The sequence below is a fragment of the Oryctolagus cuniculus genome, chromosome 2 (genome assembly GCF_051225735.1).
Source record: "Oryctolagus cuniculus isolate XC-2025 breed Fujian yellow rabbit chromosome 2, ASM5122573v1, whole genome shotgun sequence".
NCBI lineage: Eukaryota > Metazoa > Chordata > Mammalia > Lagomorpha > Leporidae > Oryctolagus > Oryctolagus cuniculus.
Window position 1 is genome coordinate 15947286 of NC_142868.1, and position 22287 is coordinate 15969572.

At 41.1% G+C, this 22287-nt stretch overlaps 1 protein-coding gene across 4 annotated transcripts in view; it reads left to right on the forward strand.

Moving 5' to 3' along the window:
- Positions 1-21799, forward strand: part of SLIT2 (slit guidance ligand 2) — a 397114-nt gene extending 375315 nt beyond the window's left edge. For all 4 annotated transcript variants that reach the window (XM_051830459.3, XM_051830475.3, XM_089326979.1 and 1 more), the window contains 4 exons: positions 13070-13224; positions 18162-18450; positions 18644-18855; positions 20020-21799. In XM_051830459.3, the coding sequence (XP_051686419.1) occupies positions 13070-13224; positions 18162-18450; positions 18644-18855; positions 20020-20261 (898 nt within the window). In that variant the 3' untranslated portion in view covers positions 20262-21799. The remainder of the gene's footprint in view (positions 1-13069; positions 13225-18161; positions 18451-18643; positions 18856-20019) is intronic.
- Positions 21800-22287: the final 488 nt, after the last annotated feature.

Sequence of the window (22287 nt, forward strand, 5' to 3'; positions counted from 1 at the left end):
GAAATATGGAGAAAGGGAGAGCTAGAGACAGAGACAGAGAGAGAGAGTGAGAGAGAGAATATTGCATCTGCCAGTTCATTCCCCAAATGGCCACAACAGCCAGAGCTGGGCCAGGCCAAAGCCAGGAGCCAGGAACTTCATCCAGGTCTCCCACGTGGGTGCAGGGGCCCAAGCACTTGGGGCATCTGCTGCTTTCCCAAGCAGGGAGCTGGATCAGAAGTGGAGCAGCAGGACTTAAAATGACACCCATATGGGATGCTGGTGCTGCAGGCGGTGGCTTAAACCAATGTGCCACAGCACCAGCCCCTCTGGATTTCTTCTTAATCTTGTTCCTTCTTTCACCTTCATTTGCAGCTTGCCCCAAGTCTTAACTCTCTATGTAAAATCCAGAAACCTCCAAAGCCTCTTACCTAATGAGCACTTTGTTTAGTTGAATCAATTTTTAGATCTTGATTATAACATTGGTAAAAGTACATAACACTGGTATTTTAAAAGTGTTTTATTTATTCTTATTTCAGAGAATTTATTCATTGTACCTCCCTGTAATTGCCACAATTTTATGCTGTAACATTTACTTTGCTGAAACATTGCTTTCTAAATTATGCATTGCTGAATAGGCTATTGGAGCATTATACATAGAAATAATTTTGTGTGTTGGGTACATCTTTTCAGCTGTCTGATTAATTTTCAACATTTGGGGAAATCAATTTATTTTTGTAAGTCAAATCTATTAAAATTAAGGAAAAGTAATGCATTAGGCTATTGTTTCTATAAAATAGTTTTAGTTTAAAATTTTCAATTTAGATGCCAATTATTTTTTAAACAATTCTATAAGAAGATAGTTATTTCATGCAATTGTATCTAGGCTGATAATCTTTGGCCCTTCAAAGTGACTTTCTTTTAACCTAAAGAAGGAGAAATGTTTTTTCTTATGTATTTGAGAGGCAGTTGCACCTACACACACGCGCACACACACACACACACACACACAGAATGACAGTGATAGAGAGAGACAGAGGGAGCAAGAGAAAGGCCTCCCAACTGCTTGCTTACTCCTAAGTGTCCACACCAACTGGGGCTTGGTCTGGGCCAGGTAGGGACCTAACTACTTCAACTATCCCCTGCTCTTTACCAGGGTCTACATTAGCGGGAAGCTGGAACCAGGAGTCAGAACGGGAATAAACGCCAGGTACTCCAAAATGGGATGCTGGCATCATGACCAACTTCTTAACCATTAGACCAGAGGCTCTTCCGGAGAAACTTTTTAAGTTGTTAATGAAAGTATAATATAGATAAATAGATGATAGATAGATAGATCAATCCAAACTAATGACCGAAGCAACGTTTTTCTATGAAAACATAGTCAACTACTGTTTAAAATGTAGGACAGTAATTAACCTAGCCTTAACTGTGCTTAGGAAAACCTAAGATATAGTAATTATTCCTCTAGTTCTGGAAGTAAAGCAGCATGCGTATTTTCTGACACAAGATCCTGGTTTCCTGTGGACATGTATACTGTTGGAACCAGGCATGCAAGCAGGGGTATGGAGTGGTTGGAATATATATACCATGCATTGCACATGAAAGGCATGTGCAAACATGGCTTGCTGGATACCAGCACTGGTTGCAAACCCCATAGGTCTCCAGTGGGCCTGAAAGTATTTGCATTTCTAACAAATTCCTAGGTGATGCCGTGCTCCAGTGGCTACACTCGGTAAACCACGTGTGGAATATATTTAAGCTGTGCTTCAAAAGCAGATGGTGAGCTTCGCTTCCCATATCCAAGGTCCCCAACATCATGCTTGCTGCCAGCATTGAAACAGGCCGTGCTGGAAGGATTTCCACTACAGAAACCAAGATATATTACAAATATCGGATCTTTTTAGTTCATTTTTTTCAGAGTTGATTATTTCACATTTGCCAACTCCTGGTTGACCAAAGGGCTATAACCAGTAGCAACTTAGATAAAATGAATGGCCTACCAAGTGAATGAGTATAGGATATGGGACGCATGTCTCATTTTATAGATTTAGACGATAGTGAAGTAGAAGTCACTAATACTGCCATGGATATATGGAAGGATGATGGAAGGAAGGAAGGACAGACAGACAGACAGAGGTTTGTAAGGAAAGAGGGAAATCTAAACTTGACACTGGCATCAGCAGTAGGCACTCAGGGATGTAGTAATACTGTTTTATTCTCAGGTAGACTAATAATTTGCTGTCCTTCAAAGTGACTTTGTTTTAATCTATATAAAAGGAGTTATTTTGTAAAAAGCTGCTAATGAAAATATGTGTTCTTTCTTTAAATGCAAATTAATGTCATTTTTTTAAACCAGGCAGCTACTGTTTAAAGATTAGAGAATCCAAGGGTTCATCTTAGCCATCTGCAAGAATATGCATATTCTTTGGGGAACCAGTGTACTTCAGGAGAATTTGTGCTGCCTACTGCTAGTTTTGCTGCAGTGCATGGCCTCTGAATTGCAGAGCCCACAGGCTTACATTTCGTTAGAAAGAACAAAGGAGCTCAGTAAAGAGTCTGTCTCCCTGGGTGCAGACAGGAGACAGAATCTATATGGTCTTCTAGTTTCCCAAGGAAACCTGCAGCCATGCTTGTTATGCCGTATGGGAAGACACCACTATTTCCTAGCTCCATAACTTTAAGTTACAACACCTCTTTTAGCATCTGCACTTCCTCATCTTAACAGTCAGAAGGTTTTTTAATGTGTGGCTGGGAGGATTGGAAGTAATGCATGCAAAACACCTGCCTTCATGCTTGGCACAGGACAGGCTTACTGATAATCAATAAGTAATAGGTACTGTTGGTGACTGAGGATTCTTTTTCTCGTCTGCCCAGATACTAATGAATAAGTATCCAAACAAGAACTTGATGGCCTCACATTTGTCTGCATTTCCAGTGTAGAGAACCCTTTCTATATATTTTACTGCGTCATATTTAATCTGCTTCAAAAGTACTGATTAAAATATCTTTAATTAGTATATACTAAATTGATCTTCTGTATATAAAGAAATTGAAAATGAATCTTGATGTGAATGGGATAGGAGAGGAAGCGGGAGATGGGGTGGTTGCGGGTGGGAGGGAAGTTTGGGGGGGGGGCCGCTATTCTCCAAAAGTTGTACTTTCAAAATTTATATTTAATAAATAAAAGTTAAAACATAAAAAAGAAAAAAATCACATTACCATAAAGAGAACAGATTTCATGAATTTCACAGGCATATTTCTAAAACTAAAGATAAACAAAAACCAAAACAGCCATGATCTTTAACATGTCTGTACATATAAAAAAATCACATTACTTGCTGAACTTTTGTACATCATTCTTTTGAAAAACTTAGGCAAATAATATACATAAACATATATTTGATCTCACTTGGCTTCCCATTCCTCAGTTTAAAGAGATAGGCTGGAGAATTTCTTACTAACATCTCCGCTTCACAGATGAAACATCTTCAGCCCAGAAATATCAATTTGAGATGAATATCTGGGTTTGCTTTGTTTCTCATCTCTATTCTATTCCACCACATGCTAGATACTTTCGTCTTAAAGCAAAAAGCAAGAGTTTATGTATGCAATAATGAACTGTTTACTGAATTTCTGATATGCCTTGAGATTTATGATTGAGATAGAAATATAAAAGTGTCATCATTAATGTGTCCTGCAGAATGAAGACAGAAAATCAGAGACATTTAGTTCTTCTTTTGTTATAAGCCTCAGGTTTAAAAGCTCTTTTTTATAGCAAACCATAGGCATAGAATAATTAGTTTGTTTTTACACATCCATTTAGTCTAGAAAATGCAAGAAAACAAAATCTCAGGTAATAGATGAGTGTAATAAAATAAAATTACATAATAATGGTAATAAATGCAATTTATGTTCCCAGTGGAAATGTTTAAAATGAAGTGGCTCACTTGCTACTTTGGTGAGTCATCAAATATATAGTTCCCTAGGGAGTGGTGAAAGTGTTTATCAGTACTTATCAGGATCTAAAAGGATGTTATGCATTGTAAGAGGTTTTGGAGAAGGTGACTGCCATAGAATGAAATATAGATGACAACTCAGTCAGCCTCACCGTGCAACAACTGGAGAGTTGGTCAGCATTTTATTTTAAAGTATGAATATACAGAGATTCTTAGATATGCCCAAGTTCAGCGTGCAGCACCAATGTAGATGATTTTTTTATTTTTCTAAATATTTATTTTTACTTATTTGAAAAATTTACAGAGAGAGGTAGAGACAGAGAGAGAGATCTTCCATCTGCTGGCTTACTCCCCAGATGGCCACAGTGGCCAGAGCTGTGCCGAAGCAAAGCCAGGAGCCAGGAGCTTTTTCCAGATCTCCCACATGGGTACAGAGGCTCAAGGGCTTGGGCCATCTTCTACTGCTTTCCCAGGCCATAGCAGAGAGCTGGATCGGAAGAGGAGCAGCCAGGACTAGGACAGGTGCCCATATGGGATGCTGTCATTTCAGGCCAGGGCTTTAACCCGCTGTGCCACAGCACCGTCCCCCAATGTAGACTCTTTTAACTCTTACATATTCTCTTCACTCCTCATACACAGAATATCATCCTAAAAAGTAAAGAATCTAAGCCTTACCTGTTAAAAGGCCAAAGTGAGACTTCACTTAGTTCCAGGGAGATACATATGCATGGAATTCATCTCAACGTTGTTAAGTTCTGGAATGGTCAGATGAGATATTTAAAACCTTCAGAATGGGAGAAAAACGTGACCAGTCTGAATCTCTCGCCATTGGAAAAAATAAACTCCAGAGCACATTTGTAAATCCACGTACTTCACAAGTAATCATGTAACCCTCAACTTCTCATTATAATACCTTTTTTTACAATTCAATGATTTTTTCACAAATTATTAAGTTTTGTGGATATCATATAAGGTTGATTGATAAATAACTTCATTCCTGGGCTTTTTGAGAGAAATACATATATTGCAGGCTTGCTAGTGGTGAGAACACATATCATTTATGTACTTCTAGGTACTCTTCTGATTTTCAATGAAACACGGTACATAATAAATAAGAGAACATGTACCTGAGTCAGACCACCTGGCTTCAGGTCTGGTTTCTCCACTATCTATCTGTATCTCTGTCACCTTCAATAAGTGCCCAAATCATTTTGAAGCTTAAAAACAGAACATAGGTAAAAGTTCTTACAACAGCACCCTACCTGTAATGTGTACTAAACAGTTATTTGCTCTTATCATCTGCATTTCTCTGATGAGGAAGAAAATAGCCTGGAGAAAAATTGCTTAAGATCTTCCTAACCCAAAATCACATTCTGATGAGGACTAGGAAAGGAGCGGGAGCGCTCTCAGAGCTATCCTTCAGGATGCTGCCAGGGAAAATTCAAGTTATTTTTCACAAAATAAATCGTTCACACTCCTGCCCTGAATATGCTTGAAGTCTTTTGCCCATAATTACATGTAGTGAGTGTTTCTCAGAGAAACAAACTATATATGTTATTCATGATACATCACCTTTGTATTACTTAACGTGTATTAAGCTTCTATCATTCACCATTTTATTGGATACATTAAAATACAGAAATAAATAAAACATAGCCCCTACGTTAAAGTAACTAACAGTCAGTGAGAGTTAGATATGAAATAAAAAAAAGGAACAAAGAAAGGAATAAATGAGCAGTAAGTAATCAAGTTGACTGATGGTAAAATTACCCACCTGTGCCCTCCTGCCTGCAATACTGTATCAGGTCTCAAGCCATTCAGTTCTGCATCAAACATCATTGACAAAGACATGCCTGAATGAACAGTATGTGACCACGAATCCATTGCTCAGTACATGGAAGTCTTATCTTGACAATTTTTAAGAGTAAAAGGGGCTGTCCTCATTAATATTTATAATTAGATAAAGATCAATGTTCATAGAACGTTCAGTACCGAATCACTTAGAGAAGTGTGCATGGCCAACAGGGAAAAAATATTGGTTTCTACTCTGTCTCTATATACATTTATTTCAATGTTTTACTTTATTATTCTTTTAAAAATATTTTATTTATTTGAAAGGCAGAGTTAGAAAGAGAAAGAGAGAGGTCTTCCATCCACTGGTTCACTCCCCAAATGTCTGCAACAGCTTTGGGTGGCCAGGAGCTGCTTCTGAGTCTCCCACAAGGGTACAGGGCCCCAAGCACTTGAGCCATCCTCTGCTGCTTTCCCAGGCACATGAGCAGGGGGTTGAATTGGAAGTGGAGCAGCTGGGACTCAAACTGGAGCCCATTTGGGATGCCAGCATCACAGGCAGCAGCTTTATATGAGACACCATGATGCCAGCCCTTTAAGTTTTACTTTAAAGCTTTTACCAGTTTTAGCAAGATATGCTCCAAAGAAGTTACAATGTCTCTGCCAACCTTTAAGCATTATCTTGTAATTTAATATTAAAAATAAAGCTGAATTAAATTTCTTCCTGAAGAAGATTCTGAAATAGTATTAGATTACCATTTAAGATTTATTTATGCATTTGAAAGGCAAAGTGACAAGAGAGAGAAAAAATGGAGAGATTTTCCATCCAAAGGCTCAGTCCCCAAAAAGCTGTAAAGCCTGAGGGCGGGTCAGGCTGAAGCCAGAAGTCATGAACTCCATCCAGGTCTCCCACACGAGTGGCAGGAACTCAAGTACTTGAGCCATCTTCTGCTGCTTGCTTATCATATTAGCAGAGAGCTGGACTGGAAGCAGAGTAGCTAGGACTTGAAACAGAGTTCATATATATAAGCCATGACTTAACCCGCTGTGCCCCTAGATGATTTACATGATGATTTAACAAGCCTTCCCCTAGACTAATTTTTATGATGATTAAGGTCATGGTAGGAGTGATAGTGATTCTAACATCTAAGGTTTAACTTGACTATGCTATACATTTTTTTTTTTTTTTTTTTTTTTTTTTTTTTTTTGACAGGCAGAGTGGACAGTGAGAGAGAGAGACAGAGAGAAAGGTCTTCCTTTGCCGCTGGTTCACCCTCCAATGGCCGCCGCTGCAGCCGGCGCACCGCGCTGATCCTGGCAGGAGCCAGGAGCCAGGTGCTTTTCCTGGTCTCCCATGGGGTGCAGGGCCCAAGCACCTGGGCCATCCTCCACTGCACTCCCTGGCCATAGCAGAGAGCTGGCCTGGAAGAGGGGCAACCGGGACAGAATCCGGCGCCCCAACCGGGACTAGAACCCGGTGTGCCGGCGCCGCAAGGTGGAGGATTAGCCTATTGAGCCACGGCGCCGGCCCTATGCTATACATTTTTAAAAACTCATTTCACAGAGATCTCAAATTAACCATAGAAAGGAGAAATATTTATTAGCATTCACTAGATATTAAATTGGATTTTATGAGTAAGTTAAGCAACTTTTCTAAGGTTCAACATTTAATAAACAGAACCAGAATTGAAATGCAAGTGTATCTGACTCCAAAATCTGTATGCTTATCCACTAGCTGATATCACTACTGAGAATATCTCCTTAGAAGAGAGTTCTATTTAAGACCATAATACTCTAAACAAGTTTATTTAAAAAGTAATTTCCTAGCCTTTTGTTTCCTCTACCAGTTTTAATGGTGTTAAATGTTTGGATAATTCAATCTGTAGAAGGTAGAACTGTTGAGGGGCTGGTGCTGTGGTGCAGCAGGTTAAAGCCCTTGACCTGAAGCACCGGCATAGCATATGGGTGCCAGTTCTAGTCCTGGCTGCTCCTCTTCCGATCCAGCTCTCTGCTGTGGCCTGGGAAAGTCGTAGAAGATGGCCCAAGTCCTTGGGCCCCTGCACCTGTGTGGGAGACCCGGAAGAAGCTCCTGACTCCTGGCTTCAAATTGGTGCAGCTCTGGCCATTGTGGCCATCTGAGGAGTGAACCAGCAGAACTAGTGAACCTCTCTCTGTAACTCTATCTTTCAAATGAATAAAATAAATATTTTTAAGAATTGAAGGTAGAACTGTTAACTGACACATCTAACTTTAATTTTTTGATACTTTTTATGTATGCTCGTTTATTGAAAGACATAAAGATGGGAGCAGAGACAAAGGAGGTCTTACATCCATTGTTTCAATCCACAAATGCCCACAGCAACCAGAGCTGGCTCAGCAACCCAGAACTCAATCCAGGTCTCCCACATGGTTAGTAGAGATCCAAATGCTTGACCATCACCTGTGGTCTCCCAGGGTGTACATTAGCAGGAAGCTGGATAAGAAGTGGAGCAGAGACTGGAATGTGACACTCTGATGGGCATGAAACCATCCCAAGCAGTAACTTAACTTCTGTACCAAATGCTTGTACAAAACATTTGTTTGGTAAGAGTTGGTATTCAAGACAGGCTATCAAAGATTCACAAACATGTGGATTCTTCTATCCACTTAAGCCAAGTGAACTTCAGATATTTTCACATGACTTCAGAATCCTTCAAACTGTTTTCAAATAAAAAAGTAATGTTTTATTATCTGTCAGCAAGCAGTGGAATGTGATTAGACTAAAGTGACATGAACCATGCAGAAATGTGAAAACACGTTTTTTACTATTTTCCAGGCTTGACCTTTTTGCAAATTTAAATATCAGTGCATGGAAATATAAGCAGTCATCTTATTTAGGAAGTATTACCTGTTCTAGTGTAGAAATAATCTGTCCTATGCTTCTGTATTTTTATTTTTCAGCCTTTTTCATTCTTTCTGGTCGATATGCAAGTATGCTAGGTATTTAATTTTTGAGATTTATATTTTGACCTCAACTTCCCCGATGGCATCTTTTGCTGTGCAGTGAATGTTAAGCATGTTGCCAACACTGCACTCTGGGTTGGGCCCATTTTCTTCTTTGTTCCTGTTTTCCTTTTTGCCTGTTGTAATATGAGTTAGGATTGCAACTGCCCTTCAAAATTGTATAACATCTATTTCCTAAATTGTAGCCAGTTTTTTTAAAACTATTTTTAGACAGTTAAATACTTTTTAAAAAATATTTTTATTTGTTTATTTGAGAGGTAGAGTTACAGACAGTGAGAGGGAGAGAGAGAGAGAATGTGTCTTCCATCCGCTGGTTCATTCCCCAAATGGCTGCAACAGCCGGAGCTGCACCAATGCAAAGTCAGGAACAGTAGCTTCTTCCTGGTCTCCCACGTGGGTGCAGGGGCCCAAGCACTTGGGCCATTTTCTACTGCTTTCCCAGGCCACAGCAGAGAGCTGGATTGAAGAGGGGTAGCCGGTACTAGAACCGGAGCCCATATGAGATGCTGGTGCCTCAGGCAGAGGATTAACCTACTGCACCACAGTGCCGGCCTGCCAATTTTATTTTTTAATCCTCATTTTCCATTTACCTCAGTTTCTTATTTTAAATTTTTATTTTAATTAGCTTTTAGGATTCAACATGATATGTAGATACAAATCTAAGAACATAATATTCCCTTCCTGTCTCTGTTTCTCTCCCTCCCACCCTGCTCCCTTCTCTCTGTTTTTTTTTTTTTTTGAAAATAACATTTTAAATTTATATTACAGTAAAGGGGCTTGATACTTCACCAAATAATAAGTTTAACAAGTAAAAAGCAGAAAGACCCTAGTTTAGTGGGAATATAGACAATGGCTATTAACAATATTTTAATAGGAAAATGACCATTTCACCCATGTACAGTAACTTTTAAGGTAATCACAGATCATTAAAACTATAGAAGTATAACATTCTTAATCATTAGTTTGACTAGAGGTATAAAACAAAGTTTTATAAAACTGTATTTGCTGCCATACTGATACACAAAGAAGGTCTGCTATAAACATAATGATACCGATATCTCTCTGATACTTTGTGTTTAAGTCTTTCGGTTACATACCCAGTAGTGGGATTGCTGGATCATGTGGCAAGTCTACTTTTAAAGAAATATTCACATTGTTTTCTTCAGTGGCTGCGCTAATTTACATTCCCACCAACAGTGTATAAATGTTTCCCTTTGTTTGCGTCCTTGCCAGCATTGTTCCTTTCTGTGTTTTGGATTTTAGCCATTCTGTCAGGGGTGAGGTGATATATCATTATAGTTTTGATTTGCATTTCCCTGATGGCTAGTGATGTTGAGCATTTTTCCATATATTTGTTGGTAATTTATTTCTCCTTTTGAGAAGTGTCTATTGAAGTCCTTTTGCCCATTTCTCAAATTAATTGGTAGGTTTTTGTTGTTGAGTTTTTTAAGTTGCTTATACATTTATTATATCAATCCTTTGTCAGATAGGTGGTGGTTTGCAAATATTTTATTGCAGTCTGTTGGATGTCTCTTCACTCTATTGATCATTGCCTTTGCTGTGCAGAAGCTTCTGAATTTGATATAGCCCCATTAGTTTAGTTTTGCTTTGTTATGCTTTGGGGGTCTTATCTAAGAAGTCATCCCCTACACCAATGTCTTGCAGTGTTTCCCCTACATTTTTTTTCAGCAACTTCCTAGTGTCAGGTCTTTAATTTCTATTTGTGATCCATCTTGAGTTGATTTTTGTATATGGTGAGAGGTATGAACCTAATTTCATCCTTCTACATATATACATCCAATTTTTGCCAGCAACATTTGTTGAAAACATTATCCTTACTCCACTGTATGGAATGAGGACTTTTGTTACAAATCACTTGTGTATATGTAGGTCGATTAATTTTGGGGCTCTCTATTCTGTTCCATTGATCTGTGTATCAATTTGTATACCAGTATCAAGCTGTTTGGATTATTATAGCTTTACAATATGCTTTGAAGTCAAATATTGTGATGCCTCCAGCTTGATTTTTCTTGTTCAGAATCTCTTTGGCTGTTCTGGGTCTTTTATGATCCCGTATGGATTTTAGGATTGCTTTTTCTACTTCTGTGAAGAATGTCATTGGTATATTGATAGGGATTGCATGGAATCTATATATTACTTTGGGAAGTATAGACATTTCAATGATATAGATTCTTCTGATCCATGATCAAGGGATATCTTTCCGTGTTTTTGTGTGTCCTTGATTTCTTTCATCAATGTTTGATTTTGTTTCATAAAATTCAGTAGTAAAACCATCAGGTCCAGGATTTTTCCTTAATGGAACACTTTTGATTATTGCTTCAATATCATTGCTTGTTATGGGTCTGTTTAGGTTGTCTATATCTTCTTGAGTTAATCTTGGTAAATTATATGAATCCAGTAATTTATTCATTTCTTCAGGTTTTCCAGTTTATTAGTGAATAGTTCTTAATAGTAATTTCCTATGAACCTGTAGAAAAAAAAGAAACTGAGGACTAGTGTAAAACTCTGCTCCCCAGACATGACTGTGGCTAGCCTCCTATATTTTATTCCATCTCTCCACTAAACATAGACATCTTCACGGTAGCATCATGTGACAGGCAGACAAGGTTATGAGAAAAGCAGAAGAAGTAAGAGCATACAGGTGAATTTTAAAAAGTTCTTGAAAGGCTGGCTCCATGGCTCACTAGGCTAATCCTCCACCTAGCAGCACCGGCATACTGGGTTCTAGTCCCGGTCGGGGCGCCGGATTCTGTCCCAGTTGCCCCTCTTCCAGGCCAGCTCTCTGCTGTGGCCAGGGAGTGCAGTGGAGGATGGCCCAAGTGCTTGGGCCCTGCACCCCATGGGAGACCAGGAGAAGCACCTGGCTCCCGCCTTCGGATCAGCGCAGTGCGCCGGCCGCAGCGGCCATTGGAGGGTGAATCAACGGCAAAAGGAAGACCTTTCTCTCTGTCTCTCTCTCACTGTCCACTCTGCCAGTAAAAATAAAATAAAATAAAATATTCTTGGAAATTGTAATTAAGGGCTGGTGCTATGACACAGTGTGTTAACATGCCACCTGCAGTGTCAGCATCTCATGCTGGTTCATGTCTTGGATGCTCCACTTCCAATCCAGTTCCCTGATGATAACTTGGGAAAGCAGAGAAAGATGGCCCAAGTACTCAGACCCCTGAACCCCTGTGAGAGAACTGGGTAAATCTCCTAGCTCCTGGCTTTCCCCTGGCACAGCCCTGGCCATTGTGGCTATTTGGGGGAGTGAATCAGCAGATGGAATATCCTCTCTCTCTCTCTCTCTTTAGCTCTGTGTGTGTGTGTTTTCTCTCTCTGTAATTTTGATTTTTCAAATAAAATAAAATGTAATTAAAAGTTGTATATGTGCAAAAATTTTGTAATTCATGCATGGATTTTTTTTTTCATTATACTTTCATGAACTTTTTGAAGATCTCTCATATTATCAATGAAAAAATTTCAAAAAATGAGAAGAGGGATGGGTGTTGTAGAACAGTATGTTAAACCACTGCTTGGGACACCCACATCCCATATTACAATGCCAGTTCAAATCCCAAACATTCTGCTTCTGATCCAGCTTCCCACTAAATGTACCCCAAAAGCAGTGGATAATGGCTCAAGTATTTTCAGTTCTTGCCACCTACATGGGAGAACAGATGGAGTTCCTAGCTCCTGGCTTTACCATGGCCTTTTGCTGACCATTGTAGCCATTTATGAAATAAACCAGTGGATGGAAGATCTTTCTCTCTCTCTTCCTCTGTCTCTGTCACTCTGCCTTTCAAACTAATAAATAAAAAATTATTAAGTGGAAAGATCTTAGCAAGTTGATTCTTCATGTATTTGATTCTGACTCTTAGTGTACAATGTTATTAGGGAATAAGCCAGTACTTCCTAACATCAGTGTTTATGGTGTACATTTGGCACAGGTGCAGCATCCTTGTCTTTTTAATATTATTTGGAGTATCAAACAATAGTAAATGGAACTTTTGTGACATTTAAAAGCAATGGCATAAATTATCCTTTATAATTTCTGCTTTTTGTGGCCCAATATTGATTAAATGTACTCATTTCCATATCTCCCAAAGGGAGAACAAATTTCTTTCATAGCCACTTCCTGAGAAGTTGAAATTGATTGTATTTCCTTGAAAATATCTTTTTTTTTAAATAAAAATCAACCACTGCTCTCTATCTTCCTTAATGTGAGACAGGAGTATGTTTTCCCACAGCACGCTTATTGAAGTTTGTATTCAAACTCCTTTCCATGAATAAAAATAAAACAGAAGGGTCAGCTAAGTTGTTTTCTCTTGCAGTGTGGAGACGATCAATGATGGGAATTTCCACATTGTGGAGCTGCTTGCCCTGGATCAGAGTCTCTCCCTTTCTGTGGATGGCGGGAGCCCCAAAGTCATCACCAACTTGTCAAAGCAGTCCACTCTGAATTTTGACTCCCCACTCTATGTAGGAGGTAAGCTCGCTTTCAAATTCAAAGGGTCTCCAAACCCTCTGATCCCCATTGTAGAAGAATTCTGAGGTGATTGATACCTGGTGTTATAGCAATCAATCACCAAAAGATGACAGCAAGGAATGTATAGAAGGAGTTTGTAGATGGCTGTGAAGGCACCATGGCTGTGGGTATAACTAATGTCATTGGGGTGGAGAAGGACATTAACCAATATTGCTTTTGTGTCAGTCAAATGCTTGGTATTTTGCATTTTATATCCTTCAATCTTATAGTTTACATGGTCTTTAGAAAAAAAAATTGCTTAGAGGTCTAATCAGACAATGAAGAAAACAATGAAACAAGGTCAGTGCAAACTGAGAAGTGGATGACCCCATCCTGTTTTCTGAAGGCGGCCAGCACAATCTCCTCTGTCAGATGGCACCATACAGGCATTTCAGTTGCTAATTCATGTGCATGTAGAAGAATCATCAATAAAATTCAGTGCATGCATGAACAAGTTAAATGTACAAATTTTATTGGAGTAATAGGAAGCAGTTCTCTTTAGCTAGAACCTTAAAATAAAAGAAAAGAGAGTTGGAAAGGCAGGTTATGACTTGAGAGTAAAGCCTCCAGGGTAAGGCAGATGAGGAACAGAGCCATGTTACAAAGTTCTCATGGGACCCGAAGGAGAGGGCTCTCCAAATGAGAGAGCTGTGCCACGATGCTGGTCCCTGTGATTATCAAAATCATAACACATTGATAGAATTTGATTGTTTAGAAACAATTCAATGACTTTGGTTCAATTCTGAAAATATTTATTGATTACTTAAGGTATTATGGGAACTAACTTCACAGATACATAAAAGATACAGAGTTGAAAATGAAATGTCTCTTTTGCTCCCAAGGAAATGAGAAATATAGACCCATCTTCAGTAACTATAATGCATTCTAATTAGAGTATTGCACATTGGTTCTACAGAGCCAGCGACCTAATTGCTTCATGGGAATGATATTTTTGAGACTCAGTAAAAAAAAAAAAAAAAAGATTTTCATTATTTTAATGATGTATTTGAAAGAGTTACAGAAGGAAGTTGAGACACAGAGAGGTCTTCCGTCTGCTGAGTCACTCCCCAAATGGCCACAATGGCCAGTGCTGAGCTGATCTGAAGTTAGGATCCAGGAGCTTCTTCTGGGTCTCCCACATGGGTACAGGGGCCCAAGGACTTGGGCCATCCTCCATTGCTCTACCAGGTGCATTACAGCAGGGAGCTGTATTGGAAGTGGAACAGCAGGGACCTGAACTGGTACCTATATGGGATGCTGGCACTGCAGGCTGGGCCTTTAACCCACTTAGCCACAGTGCTGGCCCCAAGATTTCAAATCTTGTAACACTCCAGTTGACAGAGTTTCTTGGGAATATATGCATTAGGTTGCAGATGTACCTATGACTTCAGAGAAAAAAGATCTTTATTGAGTACATGTTATGTGCCCAACACACTGCTTCTTTTACAGTCTTAGTCATCAGAGACGTTGAGAAGTAAATATTTTCTGTTTTTCAGTCCTTGAAGCACAGCCTCAATACTTTATATGACTTGCCCAAGGTCAGAAGGCCACTACATGGTAGATGCCTCACTTAAGTTCAGATCTTTCTGACTGCAAAGTGACCCACATTGCCGATCTTTTCTTAACATAAATCTGAAAGGAAAACAATCTCAGTTTTGTGACTTTCTGCTGGCTATTGCTAGATGTATTCTTCATTTAATTTGCATGCTTTTGATAGAAACCATTTTGTTAAATCTCCTAAAACCCCGTTAGAATGTAGTGCAAAAAAAAGTTAATACAAAATGCAATTGTTTAGATCAAAACATTTTTCAAGAAAGGAAAAAGAAAGGTTTAAATTCTAAAAAGAAAAGTACTAATCCTCCTGAGGGTGGGAGGCGTGGAAGAGTCCAGACAGCTCCCCTGCCCTCTCAGACCTGAAGGAAGCCATGTCTGTCCCATTCCCACTGCCAGAGAACACTCTTACCCTCATCCTCCCAGCTCAGAACATGATCTCAGGGGTGAGTAAGATTGAAAATGCAAAGAATGCTTATGACTCTACCTTGAATGCTGTGTGGCAGAGGCATGAGAAGCGGAGTTGGCAAAGGGAAGCAAGATAAACAAGCACTGCTTAGCAACAGCCACACTCCCGGGGAGGGCTGCCTACAGCTGATGCCCCTCTGCCTCAGCCTCTCTGGCAAAGTGGACAAGCAGCTTACCTTACTCTCAGCTTATCAGCTACCCTTGATACAGGCTTTACTTGTCACAAAAACATGAGTCTTGATGATTTTCTGTATAACCGTCCAATTAGAACAAGGATTGCCTATGGGGCAAAAGAAGAGTAGGAGGACAAACACCTAGAGATCCATCCATGCTTGTATCACAGATGCCCTCCTAGTGCCACCATCGGAAAAAGGACCTCAACTTCGATACTTGGTTCCTTGATAGTAATGTTCAAACACAAAGAGCTTCCTCAGGCTAAAAAATATCTCCCAAGTGATCTGTTGGTCGACTAAACTACAGCTAAGGTCCCTGGCATAGAAGGAAGCCTGTTATATATACATCTGCTTCTGACTATCAGTTAGACCCTAGTTTCTAATCCAACATGAAAAATGAATTCAGCATAGTTGTTGATTTTATGATATCCCATTGAAAGTCAAGTACATGTAGGATATATGAATATTTTCATTTACAAATTACTATAATCAATGCTAAACCTTCCATAATTGTTAGCTTTGGAACCAAAAGAAGCATATTTACCAATCATTTCTCCCTGCTGTGGAATTTTGCCAATCTGTATTGAGTCTTGACATGCACACTTATGGGCATTGTACCATCACAATGAAGCACAAAAAATGGGTTTGGAAGACATTCATTTTTTACCTTCTGAATAAAGGACCATCAATCTCTGGATGTCAAATCCCATGTGTTTATGAAGGATGGATGTGATTAACTTAGGAGGAATTACCCAGAGCAAGGAATTTCCTGTCTATAGTCCTCTCCTGAAAATGGCCAGTTTCTTCCTGTTGACCCTGCTCTACAAAAGCCAGCCTGTTTCCAAGCCAGGCAGACATAGACTAAAGGCCTTCACTCACGAAACATACAAGCTGTGACATTTACTTTAGTGCCCGTCCAAGTGTGACCATGGACCATCTTTATCAGAATTACTGAACTGTGTTTTGACATGGAACTTTCTGCACTGAGCTTTCCCTACAGCATCAGAATCTCAGAACCTGACAGTGCACCTCTGGTGGTTCTTATGTGTGACCAACATGGAAGCAGCTGCTCTAGTCCACCTGCTGTAGATGAGAAAACTAAGCCTCAGAGTGGGGAAATGCCTGGCCAAGTGCACACAGAACCAAATAGAAAGACTTGACTTCTATATAGTGAATACCCTGCAGCTTGACCTTGGTGCCTGCAAGGACTCAACTGGGGATCTTATGATTGGGAAAAGGGACAATCACAAGACAAGGTGCTGTGGTCCTTGATCTTTATTAGCACCGAGTCATCTGGAGAATCAGAGCCCAGATCATGCCAATCTGGAACCTCCAGCCAGTAGCTCAGAGCCCAGGTACAGCTGGGTCCAGGCATAGCTGGGGCATGAGCAGCATGCGAGCAGTCAGCTGCCCTGAATGCCTACAGCTCCCTCCCTACCCCACCACGACCTGGACGGATGCCTCATGTAGGATGCTGTCCAGGAGCTATTTTAGGGTCTGGCTTAGGCAATGGAAAGATTCCTCACTTTTGCCAAAATGAGGGTTACCAGATGATTTTCAGCAGTGGCATGTCTGTATACAAAGATTGCAAATACTCTGTGAAGGGATTTCTTCCATATTCTCGAATTCTTAAAACATGAAGGCCTCACTCTCAATTAGTGAGAAAAATATGAGGCCAATGAGGTGCTATCCTGATAAGAAGCAAGACAAACTTTTCAGATACTGACACCCAGCTGAGCCAAGTTGCCTGTGGTAACCTGGAGTAGCTGCTGACTTGGAATTTGGCAGGTTCCAGGGTAAACGGTGACTGTGAATCAAAGCTCTCACTCTCTGAAGCTTGGTGGACTGAACTCTAACTCGAGGACTGAGGGCATCCTCATCAGCCCAGCACTGCCCTGAGCATGCTGTGTGACATTGAGCACAGGGCCTAGCTCTCTGGACCCTGGCTGCAGCATTACAAACTGTGCTGTGTGGAGCTCTAGGCTTCTGGCCTTGTGTCTGGAGGGGGCACTTAGAGAGCAGAAAGGACTAATCCCTCTTCCCAGTCTTACCTTTTTTTTCTTTTTTTTTTTTTTTAGTTTATTTTTTATTTTTGACAGGCAGAGTGGACAGTGAGAGAGAGAGAGAGACAGAGAGAAAGGTCTTCCTCTTGCCGTTGGGTCACCCTCCAATGGCCGCTGCGGCTGGCGCGCTGCAGCCGGCGCACCACGCTGATCCGATGGCAGGAGCCAGGTGCTTCTCCTGGTCTCCCATGGGGTGCAGGGCCCAAGCACTTGGGCCATCCTCCACTGCACTCCCGGGCCATAGCAGAGAGCTGGCCTGGAAGAGGGACAACCGGGACAGAATCCGGCGCCCCGACCGGGACTAGAACCCTGTGTGCAGGCGCTGCTAGGCAGAGGATTAGCCTAGTGAGCCACGGCACCGGCCCCCAGTCTTACCTTTAAGTGTAGGACTTCTGCTTCTAGGTTTTATGCATGTATGTGTCTGGGTAGAGTTTGGTTTACAACTTAAGGATTGACCTCCAGTGACCAGGTTCTTCATTTGGCTTGTGCGTTAGAATTTCCTGTTCGAGAATACACCTCCATTCCCTAGCCTGCCCACATATCTGTCTGTCTAGGGTGAGGTCTACAGTGTTGGCATTTTTGGATGACAAGTGGCTAAGGGGCCTCCAAAGAACCTGACCTTCAGTGTGGTGTCCCTCTGCAGGCATGCCCGGGAAGAATAATGTGGCATCACTGCGCCAGGCCCCTGGACAGAATGGCACCAGCTTCCATGGCTGCATCCGGAACCTATACATCAACAGTGAGCTGCAAGACTTCCGGAAGGTGCCCATGCAAACAGGCATCCTGCCTGGCTGTGAGCCATGCCACAAGAAGGTGTGTGCCCATGGCACGTGCAGGCCCAGCAGTCAGTCAGGCTTCTCCTGCGAGTGTGAGGAAGGATGGACGGGGCCCCTCTGTGACCAGCGGACCAATGACCCTTGTGTTGGAAATAAGTAAGTTGAGCTCTCTGGGTAGTTGAATTCACATGTTCCATGTTCAAAGCCAAGTCCAAGAAATGAAAGAAGGAGAGAGGGAGGGAAAGAAGGCTGCCCCTTCGCACTGTGCCTCCTACTTATCCCAGCCTCCTCCATTCTTAATCTCCTTTGCCAAATGCATTTCCATTCCTATGTTCCTCCTCCCCCACAGATGTGTACACGGCACCTGCTTGCCCATCAATGCATTTTCCTACAGCTGTAAGTGCCTGGAGGGTCATGGAGGAGTCCTGTGTGATGAGGAGGAAGATTTGTTCAACCCCTGCCAGGCAATCAAGTGCAAGCATGGCAAGTGCAGGCTCTCTGGACTCGGGCAGCCCTACTGTGAGTGCAGCAGCGGCTACGTCGGCGACAGCTGTGATCGAGGTAAGCCAGCCCAGTGCCACCTCCTGCTCCTAGCAAAGCCGCGTGTTGGCAAAGTGAGAAGGGGTGAGGGAAGCAAACCCGAGAGAGAAAGAGAGAGACAGAAGATAGCTACATGGAGAGAGATGCAGAGACAGGGACAAAGAAGAGAGAGATGTGATCTGAAAGAACCCCAGGTCTTTGAATTACTTGCAGTGGCTGCTGTTGGTTTATTTTCAAGGGTTATGAAGGCACCAGATGTGAAGTGTGCTAAACTCCCACCGTGAGATGTTACACAGCGTTCAGTCGTCTTCTCACAACTTGGTTTGCTGTGAAAATTCTCCTCTTTTGCCTTACATAGAAGCACACTTACTTTACTCCCCTCTTAGGTTTGCTTGTTGTTCTCTCTGTGTATGTTACTAATTCGTCTTCGGGCATTGCAAAGATGGAGCTAAAGATTCTGCTCCGTCTCAGTACAAGCTCACCTTTGATCTTAGACCCTCTGATTTATCACAACTCACTATGCAGGTGAGGGGGTGGGAGTAGCCTGACCTGCAGCCCACCTCCTCCCCCCTTGCTTTGTCTGCATTATCACAACCTGCCTTGCCTCCAGCTGGCATGGATTTGATTTTGTGTATCAGAGGAGGAAACAAGAGGAACGTGCCCATGGAAGCTTTTAGCAGATGTCTCTTTTTTGAACTACTTCATCCTAGGGTAATTTATGAAGCTAGTGGAATGTTACTTGTATTAAGTAACAGATTGGATAATATTAAACTCCAGGTCTAATAAATTAAATTGCATACTCTCTGAAACTGCTCCCTCTGGTAAACAAAACCAGCTGTTAGTAGTGTAAAAACAGAAGATGTGTATGTTTTTTTTTTCCTTTTTTGCAATAAAGGAAAGGATTTAGGAATCCAATTTTCTTGTCAGTGCAACAGCGTTGTATTTATAGTCTGCATATATAGCATTCACTTTCCCGAAAATAAAAATCAAAAAAAAAAAAAAGGCATTTTTCAAAGAAGAGGCCATGCCACTGGGCAATAGTGTGTAATAGACACATAACACTACAAATAGTTCTTGCGAAGGGGAAGCCGCGACTGCCTCGTGCGTTAGGTGTGGAGCCACAGTCTCCCTGCGTGACTTTTGGTGACTGTCGTTCACCTGCTGGTGCTTCTTGTTCTGTTCTAGAAATCTCCTGTCGAGGGGAGCGAATAAGAGATTACTACCAGAAGCAGCAGGGCTATGCCGCCTGCCAGACAACCAAGAAAGTCTCCCGTTTGGAATGCAAAGGCGGCTGCGCTGGAGGCCAGTGCTGCGCACCGCTGCGGAGCAAGCGGCGGAAATACTCTTTCGAATGCACAGATGGGTCCTCGTTTGTGGACGAGGTTGAGAAGGTGGTGAAATGCGGCTGCACGAGGTGTGCATCCTAAACACACGCCCGGCAGCTTCCATCTTTGGGAAAGGTTGTTCGCTTCTTGACCGTGTTGGACTCATTCATGCCTCATAGTGGAAATATTTGAAATATATTGTAAGATACAGAACGGACTTATTTTTATTATGAGAATAAAGATTTTTTTCTGCCTTTGGAAAAAACACTAAAAGACACGCTTGAACTAAAGCTTCTTCCCCTTGTGCTGGAGAAGTGTGAAGAAAGCTATCGCCGGCGGCTTTCGAACAGTGGTGGGATGCATGGCCCCCCGGACCCTGCTTGTCGCTCACGCAAGACTCGCAGAAGCACAGGCACAAGGCACAGGACAGCGACTGTGCGCTGATGCAGAATTGCCCAGAGCATAAAACACGCGTCCCCTGCTCACATCAAGGCAGTTTCCCAGGCACGGGTGTGTGCACGGTGATGTCGGGCAGAGGGATGGAACTCCAGAATTCATAGATAGAGTAAAAGGATGAGAAATATTTTGTGCAAAATACAAACTGTTCTGAAGATCTAGTTTCCTTTCATGAAAGGAAATGGGAGTGGAGGGCTAGAATACAGTTTATTTTCTTTTCAGACGTCAGCATGTCTTCAGAAACAGCACACAAAAGTGTTTATCTACCATTTTCCAGTATTAATTTTTGTAATATAAATGATAAAGGAGATGATAAAGAACCAATAGATTATTGATAAATAAATTAGTAATAATATGAATTTTTTCTATGAGTTCTAAACAACCCTATACAGTATTCAGTTTCAATGAGGAATATTTATTGTATCAAAGTACATTGTACTTAACGTTTTAGGCCATTCTTTTTCTGTTTCTTGATGCTTTAATATATATTAATTTATAATTGTCCTGATATTTTTGTACATTTTTCAAACTGAAAAATCAGGATTTTGTTTGTTTTTTGGCAGAAGTACTAACATAGTGTGTTATCTGGGGGTAACTGTGTATTGGTCTGTGTGTTTACCTTGACATCTGACCACTGGCATCACTGACCTACTTGCCTCATGCGGGACACCTGCAGAGAACAGGCCCATCTGAGAGGGGAGGAGGCAGATCTGCAGGTCAGGGAGTCATTGTACAGAAAGAAGTGGCCCTCCTGCAACAGGTCCTCATGGAAAAGAAGTGCTGTGTAGCAATCGGCACTAGAAAGTAGACCCTTGACAAATTAACATTCCCTAGATCTCTTGTGCCCTTTTATTGGAGGGGTCGGGAAAACAAAAAGACTGTCATGTCCAGAAATGTATTTTTTTTCCAAACAATAAAATTCCTTTATTACCTTAATGTTCCCATGATAACATGTTTGCTGCTAAATTACAGTGTAGAATTGATCATGATTTATAGTGAATTGTGCTCTTCCTTCATTAAAATCCCAGGGTGCCCTGTAAAGATACAGATGTTTCTTCCCAAAAATGTTTTTTTACAAAGAAAATTAGATGTACATGTATGATTTGGTGTGCTTTGTCTTTCTCCAGACTAATATCAGTTACACTACTGATGTTTGTAAATTAAACAGATATTTACTTCATTAACAGCTTGGTGGTTTTCTTAGCAATTGCACAATATTTTAGGGGTCACCTCCTTAAGAATATATTCATCAAAGTGGTAAGGAACGGACAAAGAAAAGAACCTATGCCTATTTGTTAGCAGAATTGGTTTGAGACTGGCAAGTTGTCACATCTAGAGACTGGAATGGCCACAGCAGAGAGGTAGAATAAGATACTGTTGGTTAGGGGATGAAAGTGTATATTCAGTTAATTTTCCCATCTTTCTCATGCAAAAAGTTGTAGGGAAAAATCTAAGGTGAACTGTTTCTGTTCTTTATTTTTCTTTCCCTCAATTAGAACCAGATCATCCTGACCTGGAAGACATCCAGAAAAGGGAGACAACAGCTCTGGGTAGAATATTAATTCTCATTCCCCATGATAAGATTTCTCCATTTCTTTGTAAGAAAACCATATGCATCTGCACACACACAAATATACACACTGACTTTCACAGTCATGGACACACAATCATC